The 12481-nt window shown below is 44.3% G+C and overlaps 1 protein-coding gene across 1 annotated transcript in view; it reads left to right on the plus strand.

The window, feature by feature from the left end:
* Positions 1-12481, plus strand: part of EGFR (epidermal growth factor receptor) — a 260822-nt gene that overhangs the window by 154090 nt on the left and 94251 nt on the right. Inside the window, exon 2 of the mRNA XM_045005882.1 lies at positions 11567-11718. Within this exon, the coding sequence (XP_044861817.1) occupies positions 11567-11718 (152 nt within the window). The remainder of the gene's footprint in view (positions 1-11566; positions 11719-12481) is intronic.

Consider the following 12481-nt stretch of genomic DNA (forward strand, 5'->3'; position numbering starts at 1 on the left):
TCATCCCCAGTCCAACCCCAGAGCTTGCCCCCTCCCACACCTTGAACCCCTCATTTCTGGCCCCACCCTAGAGCCCACATCCTCAGTTAGAGCCTTCATCCCCTCCTGCACCCCAGCCCCCTGCCCCGGCCCAGTGAAAGTGAGTGAGGGTGGGGGACAGCGAGCCACCGAGGGAAGGGGAATGTAGTGAGCGGGGGGAGGGGCTTTGGGGCAGGGGTGGGGCTAGGGTGTTCGGTTTTGTGCGATTAGAGAGTTAGCAACCCTAGTAAGGAGTTGAGAAAGCCAAAAGTGTGTGTTTGTGCTTGTGTGTGACCGTGTGGAGGGAGAGAGAGAGAGAGAGAGACAGATACAGTCACATTATTATATACATGTCTGAGAATGTGCACACACACTGAGCAGCATTTAATGAAAAAAGTATTTATTTTCATTTAATTTTTTCCCTCTTAAAGAAGTAGAATCAGTTACAAACACCACAGATATTAGGACACTGTTATCTCTACTGTCCTTCACAGGCAGCTATGTCTGGAACAGTAGCCTTGGAAGATACTATTCTTCTGTAGAATCCTGAAATCTGTCAGAAGCAAAATTCTGCAAGTGGAGAGGTGGGGAGAGAGAGGAAAATTTGTAAACAGATTGGCAGGTGTAGATGGCAGAATACAGAAATGTGCTTCTGTTGTCCTCCAAGTTTTGAGTTACTTTCAGTAAAGGCTGAAAACGCTGTAGGGAAAATAAATTAATTTACGAGGACTAGTAATGTAGGATTATAGGTAACACATGAAGCGAGAGCAGCAAAGAGTCCTGTGGCACCTTATAGACTAAAAGACGTATTGGAGCATGAGCTTTCGTGAGTGAATACCCCCTTCGTCGGATGCATCTGACGAAGTGGGCATTCACCCACGAAAGCTCATGCTCCAATATGTCTGTCAGAGCTAGTCTACACTTACCTGCCAGGTCGACGCGGTGAGTTCGACTTCTCGGAGTTCGAACTATCGCGTCTAATCTGGACGCGATAGTTCGAACTCCCCGCGCGCTCCGGTCGACTCCGATACTCCACCACTGCAAACGGCGGTGGCGGAGTCGACCTTGGAGCCGCAGACTTCGATCCCGCGGCGTCTGGATGGGTAAGTAGTTCGAACTAGGGTACTTCGAGTTCAGCTACGCTATTCACGTAGCTGAACTTGCGTACCCTAGTTCGACCCCCGCCCTTAGTGTAGACCTGCCCTTAGTCTATAAGATGTCACAGGACTCTTTGCTGCTTTTACAGATCCAGACTAACACGGCTACCCCTCTGATACTTGACATGAAGTGAGGAAATTGATCCAAGCGTCTCTGAAATCACCTTGTTAGATTATTTATTTTGTCATGTGTCAAAGCTGGGGGAAAAGCTGCGCATCATAAGCTGCAAAATGTAGACTTAAACAGATGATAGAGATTGATGGTAATTTGGTTTCATAGCATTCCCAATGCTCATTTGAGATCTTAGGAAAACATGCACAACAAGATTTGTACTGCGGTAATTGGAGACTTTCTGAAAAATTAATGTTTCCATTTGTATTAGGACTGGAGACCAGTTTTTAACTCTTGAGTCAAATAGCAATTTACAGATGACAACCTCTTAACTGGGTGGCTGGATTCTGCCTTGAAACTGTCTGTATATGGAGGCTTTAGAAAATGTATTCGTGAAATTATTTGGTCTCAGTTCACTTCTTTGTGCATCACCACAGTTGTCAGTAATTGGCACCCTTGCTGACAGTCTTACAGAGGATTGAGAGGGCCATGGAGAATGAGCTCTTTTCTTAAGGTCAAGGTTGCGACACCTTGATGGGACAATGAAGAGAAACCTGCATTTATTTCTGTGGATAAACAGAGGAATTTAGTCTCTAGGGCTGTCAACCCCATAGCTGTCACAAGCACTAAAATTCAATTGATTTATATTTTAAAGAAAATAGACACCTCTGTATGGTGTCTTGTGACTGTTTCATCCTTGCTTACTTGGGGTGGTGTTAATTTCAGCCTATGCAATGCTGCTAATTGGGCTCACTGTGCTTGGGTCTCCTGCATAAGGGTTAAACGTTCTTCTGCACCTGGCATTTTGAAAAGCTGTTTCCCTGATCATTTCAACCTTATCTGTACATGTCTATGCTGCTGCATACGAGAGCAGGGGTTGTTCAGTGTTTACATTGGCCTCCACATACTAAGTTTTATTGACAATTCATATTTTTGTATATTTTATTTAGAGTGTAATTATGTAATTGCCTAATAAGATACCCACAAAACCTTGGCACTTATAAAGTACAGAGTGTTCTGAGAAAAAAACATCATAAAGGAATATCATACTTTAATTTTATGTGGCATTGTTCATCCTTGAGTAGGTCTCAAGGCACCTTACAAAGACTGAGCAACAGCCTCATTATCGCTTTTTTACAGATGGGAGTAACTGGGGCTCAGCCAAGTTAAGTGACTTCCCCAGAATCACACAGCTAGTCTGTGGCAGTGTTAGGAACAGAACCCAGACCTTCTGACTTGCAGCCCTGTTCTCAATCCAGCTGCACACTTTTGTGTATCTAAAATATTCAGGCTAGCCATATTTGTGTTGTATTCACATTCAGAAAAAAGCAAAGTCTGTTTCTTTTAAAGATTAGCCCATGCCTTGAAGATCAGATCTGGATCTGAGCTTTCTTAATGTTTGGAGGAACACTCTGACTCAGGGGTTTGATATGGAATTTATTTATTTATTTATTACAGCCTTTTATAAATACAGAACGCTGCAGCTATTTAGGATAAGTGAAAGTTTACACATATGGGCTGTATATGGAAGTGTATCTAGCACAGTGCATAAGGTATCCCAAAAGATGTCACTGATGTTTGAAACATGTAAGCATCAGTGGTGTTACCTTAATTCTTTAAAAGGGTGTATGTGGGACCAAAATCTGTCCCTCTGAGTGCAAGAGAGTGTGAATACATCCATCTTTCAAGAGGTTAATTCATTGTATATTTCTCTCTCACACACACATGCATACTGCTGAAATCTCTGTTTAGAGACATGAATCCTGCATTGTTTGTGTATATGTCCTTCACAAATCCAGGTTTTTGTGGACTAGACAAAATTACACTCCATTATAATCCAACAGACATAGAGTATCAAGATGTATTGTTTAGTCTTCACAAATTTATTACAGTAAAAACTTTTTTTTCTCTTCTCTTTCCAAAACGAATGTTTTAGAACAGAGTTAAAACGACAGCATCACATTCAGAAAGTATAAAGCAAAGTATTGGCGATTAATGGCACTATTCATAAAAAGTTACTATGCCATTTCCCTCTCTTTCAAAACATTTTATTTGGGAAATTTGTCAAGTGTTTCTTTAAAAATTAGTAATTTAGTGGGTTTGGTAGGGAGGGGTGTTGTTATTAATTATTCTTCTTAACTAATTTACCCAGCACAAAAATGATGAGCCAGATCCTCAGCTGGTATAAATTGTCATAAAGAGGACTCAGTAGAACTAGATCTACTTACATCAACTGAGGATCTTACCCTGTATCTTCTGTGCAAACAGAAGTCAAGGAAAAGTTGCTATAAGATGGCCTTAAACCTCTTACTATCACTTAGAACACTAGTGGCTGACTCCCAAAGAGTGTCAAACAGTTCACTACCTTACAGCAGGTGACTACATACCCTTGCTTGGGGGGAAATCTTTATTGCTGTATTGTGTCGTTCTGTGCTCCTCTGAGGCTGATGGTGTTCTTGTTTTGATCCATGGCTTATGACAATCTGTGTTGAACGTTGTCAAATCTTTCCCTACCTCCAAAATGCTGGGAAGGAAGTGGGTGCTGGGATGCCTATCAGAATGCTATCCACGGACCCTGTTTTGAAACTCCATCATTTGTATCAGGCCTGTTGGTCAGTGAACACAGGCAGGGTACCATGAATGAGTGCTCCTCTGGGGGAGAGTCCAGCTTATTATGTGTCAAGTTCTGAAGATCAGTGTAGATTGATAGGCTACTTTGGCTCCAAGACTAACCTAAGCTTTGTTTGCTACTGATCATCTGTATTGGACTGGGTGCAAAGAGATCATTTTAAATGCACACCATTTTAGGGTCAGATCTTCCACCTACACCCATTTATGTCAGCAGAGAATCAGGTTCTTTATTATGAAGTTTTAAGAGATAACATTTCAGTTGGCTGAGGAAAACAAAAGGACAAAATTCTGCTTGTACATCTCCATAGCAAATCTCAACTCCGGCACTCCTCTCTCCTGACATATGTAGAATTCCTATTAATGACACATTCTGCAATGTATTTCAGTACTAAGTAGTGTTTCCATCTTTCTGCCTTTACAATATGACTGTCCTGTGGCGAGAGAGGCCCATCGTATGACCCCTGTGATAATTCACAGTTCTCATGCTTGACTCAAGGCAACTTCTTAAACATGTAAAAGTTGGGGATGCTGAAGTTTGAAATCAGAGTTGAAATATCTTGTTTGATTAAGGGATTTTTCAATCAATGAAACAATCTAGTTCTGAAGCAAATATGAAAGGGCTGCGTACTACTCTTGATCCTCTCACACACTGTGTAGACATCAATGAGAATTGTGTGTGTGGTTCAAAGACAGTAAGTAACCTTAAACATATATCTATCTAGCTATCTTCAAGACACCACTGACTTCCTGAGGAAACTACAATCCTCTAAGGTTCCACAAGTACTCCTGTTCTTTTTACGGATACAGACTAACACGGCTGCTACTCTGAATACAATCCTTTGGTGATCTTCCAGAAAACACCATCCTAGCCGCTATGGATGTAGAAGCCCTCTACACCAACATTCCACACAAAGATAGTTGACAAGATGGTGTGAGTAACAGTATGGAGAAATTAGTATTGGGGAAATGGACTACAAGCCATCAGGAATAGCATCCCCGATATCATCACGGCAAACCTAGTGGCTGAATTTTGTGACTTTGTCCCTCACCCACAACTATTCCAGATTTGGGGACAATTTATACCTTCAAGCCAGCGGCCTCTCAGTATGCCAACGTTTTTATGGCTGACTTAGAACAATGCTTCCTCAGCTCTTGTCCCCTTATGCCCCTACTCTTCTTGCGCCACATTGATGACATCTTCATCATCTGGACCCATGGGAAAGAGGCCCTTGAGGAATTCCACCAAGATTTCAACGATTTCCAGCCTACCATCAACCTCAGCCTGGACCAGTTCACACAAGAGGTCCACTTCCTAGACACTACCGTGCTAATAAGCGATGGTCACATAAACACCACCCTATACCGGAAACCTATTGACCGCTGTACTTACCTACATACCTCCAGCTTTCATCCAGACCACATCACACGATCTGTCTACAGCCAAGCTCTAAGATACAACCGCATTTGCTTTGATCCCTCAGACAGAGACAAACACCTACAGAATCTCTGTCAAGCATTTTTAAAACAGTAGTACCCACCCAGTGAAGTGAAGAAACAGATTGACAGAGCCAGAAGGGTACCAAGAAGTCACCTACTACAAGACAGGCCCAGCAAAGAATGTAACAGAATGCCAGTAGCGGTCACTACAGCCCCCAACTAAAACCTCTCCAGCACATCATTAAGGATGTACAACCTATCCTGAAGGCCGATCCCTCACTCTCTGACCTTGGAAGACAGGCCGGTCCTCGCCTACAGACAGCCTCCCAACCTGAAGCAAATACTCACCAGCAACTACACACCACACAACAAAAACACCAACCCAGGAACCAAACCCTGCTACAAACCCCGTTGCCAACTCTGTCCACATATCTATTCAAGGGACACCATCATAGGACCTAACCACATCAGCCACACCATCCGGGGCTCATTCACCTGCACATCTACCAATGTGATATGCCGTCATGTGCCAGCAATGCCCCTATGCCGTGTACATTGGCCAAACCTGACACACTATACACAAAAGAATAAATGGACACAAATCTGACATCAGGAATCATAACATTCAAAAACCAGTAGGAGAACACTTCAGTCTCTCTGGTCACTCAATAACAGACCTGAAAGTGGCTATTCTTCAACAAAAAAACTTCAAAAACAGACTCCAACGAGAAACTGCAGAACTGGAATTAATTTGCAAACTGGATACCATCAGATTAGGCCTGAATAAAGACTGGGAGTGGTTGGGTCATTACAAAACCTAAACTTAATTTCCCCAATACTAATTTCTCCATACTGTTACTCACACCTTCTTGTCAACTATATATAATGGGCCACGCTCTTACCACTTCAAAAGTTATTTTTCCTCCCTTGGTATCCTGCTGTTAATCGATATATCTCGTTAGACTGACTTCACACTTGGTAAAGCAACCCCCATCCTTTCATGTATTTATAACTGCTCCTGTATTTTTCACTTCATGCATCTGATGAAGTGGGTTCTAGCCCATGAAAACTTATGCCCAAATAAATTTGTTAGTCTCTTGGGTGCCACAAGGATTCCTAGTTGTTTTTGCTGTTACAGACTAACACGGCTACCACTCTGAAACAGTTCAGTGACACAAAGCTTACATTATATAATTATAGTGGACCCTATTAAAAAGATCCCCTTTGCTAACAGTTGCCACACAACAATATCACATACCACCATATTATCCTATACTTATCGCTGTGATACATGAGCCAGCCACCTATTTTACATATAGGCAAAGTAGTGTGGTATCTGATATCATTTTGTGCTGGCTGTGGGTAAAGGATAACTCCTTAATGGTGATCACTGTACTGAGAAATAAAAATGTGTTCATTTTTAGCTCTGCTTTATTAGGCTATTCTTTCTACTACAAAAACATCCATTGTGGAGTGAATCTTGTCCAGGTGTCATTTCTGCATCCCTGGCTCTAACATCCTGGTTGTTTCCTTAGCTTGTATTGTTTCCCTAAGCACAAAAAAAGCTCATCCTTCCAGGGTAGCACTGAAAGACTTGGCATCAGCTTTTGAGTGCAAAACAAGGGCCCAGTCCTGCTCCTGCTGAAGCTCCTGCTCCTGCTGATATAACACTGTCCTCGAGAGTCAAAAAATCTTACCGTGTTATAGGTTAAACCACGTTATATCAAACTTGCTTTGATCCGCCGGAGTGTGCAGCGCCCTTCCCCCCCTCCCCCCGGAGCACTGCTTTACCGCGTTATATCCAAATTCATGTTATATCAGGTCGCATTATATCGGGGTAGAGGTGTACCATGGATGTGCATTTGTAAGGTGGCTCGCACCGAAGTGTTCACAGTGTTTGAATGTGTATTGTTTCATGCGCCGTTCTATTTCTCTCACTTTTGTTGGTGTGGCACGGAGAAATGTTTTAATTTTAGCTATGGAAAAATAACCTGGGGAATGATGGGATGAATGGGGGGGTGGGGGTTGGGAGTGGTCAGAGAGGGTTCTGTTATGTAATACTGAATTGAACAGTTAGATGAGCTGTGTTATAACAAGGCATTTCACACAAAAGCACTTGAACTGCCATTCTTTTGTTATGGTTAAATGCACTGGTGAAAATTTTTGACAGCTCCACTAGTTTTGCTAAAAAGGGGATAATAGAATGCCAAGCAAGTACTAATTTTTCCGTCGCTCCATCCTAAACGTACATAACCTCAGCAGCGCTCTGTGTGGAGCCACTTGCCTCCCCACTGAAAATGCAGACAAAGGGCTTGGCTACACTTACGGTTTGCAGCGCTGGTAGTTTGCAGCGCTGGTCATCCAGCTGTGTAGGAGCAGCGCTGGTGTGTGGCCACATTTGCAACATTTGCAGCGCTGTTGGGAGTGCTGCATTATGGGCAGCTATCCCAGCATTCAAGTGGCAACAACGTGCTTTTCAAAAGAGGAAAATGGAGGGTGGTGTACTGTGACAGGGAGCAGGGAAGAGAGAGAGAGTGGATTTTTGGAGCCAACACTGTGTGTTAGTTTCCTGGATTGAAAAATCACAAAATGTTCACGAGCCCTTAGTCTTAACTCTTAATTGCAAACAGCCTGCCTCCAACACGGACTCCCCGCTGTTTCACTCACTCCCTGTGGTGTACTGTGACAGCGAGCGGGGAAGAGAGAGAGAGTGGATTTTTGGAGCCAACAGTTTAGCTTCCTGGATTGAAAAATCACAAAATGTTCGCGAACCCTTGGTCTTAATTGCAAACAGCCTGCCTCCAACGCTGTTTCTCTGTCAAGCAAACATTCACTCCCTGCCTCTCATTTGATCGTTCACAGCCAGGTACAGATAGCTCCTGTTTGCTGTGATCAGTGTTTGTTTTTTAGATAAGCAGTTCAACGGAGCTCCGATCGGAGTTCACAACAAAACAAAGAGAGGCTGCATAACAAAACAAAGGGTACGTCTACACTACGGGACTATTCCGAATTTGCATAAACCGGTTTTGTAAAACAGATTTTATAAAATCGAGTGCGCGCGGCCAGACTAAACACATTAATTCGGTGGTGTGCGTCCGCGGTCCGAGGCTAGCGTCGGATTCTGGAGCGTTGCACTGTGGGTAGCTATTCCCTAGCTATCCCATAGTTCCCGCAGCCTCCCCCGCCCCTTGGAACTTCCGGGTTGAGATCCCAGTGCCTGATGGGGCAAAAATCATTGTCGCGGGTGGTTCTGGGTAAATGTCGTTAGTCACTCCTTCCTCTGGGAAAGCAACGGCAGACAAGCATTTCGCGCCTTTTTCCCCTGGATTGCCCTGGCAGATGCCATAGCATGGCAATCATGGAGCTTGTTTTGCCTTTTGTTGTGACTCTCACCGTATGTGTAATAGATGCCGCTCACAGAGGCGATTCAGCAGCGCTACACAGAAGCATGCTTTTGCTTTTGCATGACAGCAGAGATGGTTACCAGTCATACTGCACCATCCAAACCCTTCCATAAATTGGAACTGGTGAGGATGATTATGGCTACCAGTCCTTTTGTACCATCAGCCACCCATGGCAGGGGGGGAATGAGGATGTTGGTGTTGACGGCTGCAGCATCGTGTCTATCTGCAGCATTCAGTAAAGATAGGGTGACATGTAAAAGAGTCAGAGGATTGTTTTCCCTTTCGCTTCTGGGGGTGGGTGGGGGGGGTGAGTAGATTGCCAAGCTATGCCCTGACCCACCGCGGACACTGTGTTTGACCCTAGAAGCATTTGGAGCTCAGCCAAGAATGCAAATACTTTTCGGAGGCTGCAGGAACTGTGGGATAGCTTCAGTCCTCCAGTCCATGAGCGTCCATTTGATTCTTTGGCTTTCCGTTACGCTTGTCACGCTGCAGTGCGCTGAGTCCCTGCTATGGCGTCTGTCTGGAGATTTTTAAAAAAGGATTCTGAATTTCATCTTCTGTAACGGAGCGCTGATAGAACGGATTTGCCTGCCCTTACAGCGATCACATCCGCATGGTCCGTGCTGGAGCTCTTTTTTTATTTTGATTTCGGACTGCATCGTCACCCGTGCTGATCGGAGCTCCACGCTGGGCAAACAGGAAATATTCAAAAGTTCGCGGGGCTTTTCCTGTCTACCTGAGCACTGCATCCGAGTTCAGATTGCGGTCCAGAGCGGTCACTGCTGCACTGTGGGATACCGCCCGGAGGCCAATACCGTCGATCAGTGTCCACACTAACCCTAATCCGATATGTTAATACCGATACTAGCGTTACTCCTCTCGTTAGGGAGGAGTACAGAAACCGGTTTAAAGAGCCATTAAAATCGATATATGGTGCCTCCTAGTGTGGACGGTTGTGGCGTTAAATCGGTTTTACGCTCCTAAAACCGGTTTAAACGCCTAGTGTAGACCAGGCTAAAGAGAGTAATTTAGTTAAAAGCTTTCTGGGATATCTCCTTATTCCCTGGAGGCCAATAAAAGCGCTGGTGTGTGTCCACACTTGATGAGCAGCGCTGGATCACCAGCGCTGCAATCGCTACACCCCAACCTGGCCAGGTGTACAGCCAGCGCTGCAGCCAGGGAGTTGCAGCGCTGGATGTGCCTTGCAGGTGTGGACGGTTACTAATTGCAGCGCTGGAAAGCCTCTACCAGCGCTGCAACTTGCAAGTGTAGCCAAGCCCTTAGGCATCATTAAGTACGTTTGTGCTCCAAGGCAAAAGTATGTCAGTACAACTCTCTCATCAATCAGGCATCCAAATGTTTATCATGGCTAGAGCTGTGTGAACCCTGCAGGACTCAGTTTGTTTGGGATTCTCAAGCTGAATCCTGCAGCTTTGATTGCAAAACAACCCCTGTCGGCTTGCGTGGAGAATTGGGTTCAATAAACTCAATATGTTCCATTGGCCTCACTGTGAACCCTTGTATCTCTCACCTCTGGCTTTTTGAGCGTGTGTCAGGTGGTCACTTGCTTTGCCTAAAGCAGCCCAGAAAGGTGCTTCAGGCCATTCAAAATATGCCTTTTCTCCAATCCATAAAGACTCTTCTGAGGGACAGGACCTTCTTTGACCCCCATGGTATGGCATGGAGTCATAAGCCTGCAGCTTCTATTACTTTTGAGCTGGAACTGAAGGAAGCCCTATATTTCTTTTAATGGTCTTACAGGGCACAGTTGTTTGGAAATGCCTAGGGCTCCCTACCTAATGCACCAGGCATTATGGGGTTTCTGTCAGGCTCAGCTGAGCAGAATATGAGGCTGGCAGCAGCAAGCCTGAACAGCTAATAGTCAGCACTCCCTTCTGTTCAGTGGAATGGAAGAACATGATGGCTCTAAATTCCTGACTTCATGTGTTCTAATGTGAAGAGTGACCACAGGCATAGCATTTTGGGGTTCCATGTCTCAGTAAATTTAATACAAATGTGTTTAATTCACAAGTAAAAACTAAAAATATTTTTTTCTAACTTCCAGTCATAAAGCTGGGATCTGAAAGTAATGCTGGGTCTTTAACTTGCATCATCATCAGTGTATTGCCTCTTCATCATCAGTAATACATTGTCTAGGCCAAATTATGCCCTTATGTTTGTGAAGCATTATTAGATTGCCTTGTGAGGTTGCACAGGTATAAACAAGGGCCTAATTTGAACTGCAGTATTTTTTTTTTCTGAAGCTGATGCATGAGAAGGACACAGTCTGATAAGTTTGTAGCATTGGGAGTTTAGAGGAAAAGACAACCCACCTACCCTCCCCCAGTGGCAATTGGAGCAAATTTCAATGCCATAAAAATCCACACCATCCTTTTTAGTCACCTTTCGAAGCTGGGTTCCATTTTAATAGAGTTTGATGACATTAAATCCATGGTCATTCACCATGGATTTTAATTTTGTTTCAGGTACAAAACTAACTGAGGCTGCTTAGATCGGGGTCCCAAAATCAGAAGCCGCCCATTGGCTCTTTCCATGACAAAAAGTAGATGATGGAGGGATATTCATTTTGATCTATCTCTAATCCTGAGGAATGTTGCACATTCCTAACTAATTACAGTTATTAAATAGCGGGAAACGCAATAGAGAAGTGGTATCGCTTTTCATTACAATCTGCGCTTACACTTCACTTATACTGATTTAATGCTTGTAAAGGTGGCTGGACAGTAGCTGCCCATTCTGTACATGTTCATCCTTGTTTCATGCTGCTTTCTTTCTCCCTACAGTTTGCCAAGGAACAAATAACAGGCTGACCCAGCTGGGGAACATGGAGGACCATTTCATCAGCCTGCAAAGGATGTATAACAATTGTGAAGTGGTGCTTGGCAATCTGGAGATCACATATGTGACACGCAATCATGATCTTTCGTTCCTGAAGGTTAGTGTAGCTAATCATGTTGCTCTGATCCAGCACACAATGTGCATTGGTGAGATGTGCACAACTTCAAGAGAAGTTAACTGCTAATCGAGATATTTTTCTAGTCTGATGAGTTACCTGTTTAAGGAATTGAATTGTTTTTGAAGGTGAAGGGTCAGATATATACAAAATGTGGTGACAAATGTAAAACCTGTTCAAACACATAGTTACTGATTGTCAAGGTACGTCTGCACTACGGGATTATTCCGATTTTACATAAACCGGTTTAGCAAAACAGATTGTATAAAATCGATTGCGCGCGGCCACACTAAACACATTAAATCGGTGGTGTGCATCCACGGTCCAAGGCTAGCGTCGATTTCTGGAGCGTTGCACTGTGGGTAGCTATCCCGTAGCTATCCCATAGTTCCCGCAGCCTCCCCCGCCCCTTGGAATTTCCGGGTTGAGATCCCAGTGCCTGATGGGGCAAAAATCATTGTCGCGGGTGGTTCTGGGTACAGCCTCACCCCTCCCTCCCTGAAAGCAGCAGACAAGCGTTTCGCGCCTTTTTTGCTTGGTGAACTGTGCGGACGCCATAACACAGCAAGCATGGACCCTGCTCAGCTCAATACCGCAATCGTGGATGTTTTAAACACCTCGCGCACTCTCGTGCAGTATATGCTGAACCAGGACCTTCAAACCGAGGCGAGGAGGAGGCGGATACGGCAGCGCGGCGATGACAGTGATGAGGACGTAGACACAGAATTCTCTCAAACCGCGGGCC

Source organism: Mauremys mutica, chromosome 2 (assembly GCF_020497125.1).
Source record: "Mauremys mutica isolate MM-2020 ecotype Southern chromosome 2, ASM2049712v1, whole genome shotgun sequence".
NCBI lineage: Eukaryota > Metazoa > Chordata > Testudines > Geoemydidae > Mauremys > Mauremys mutica.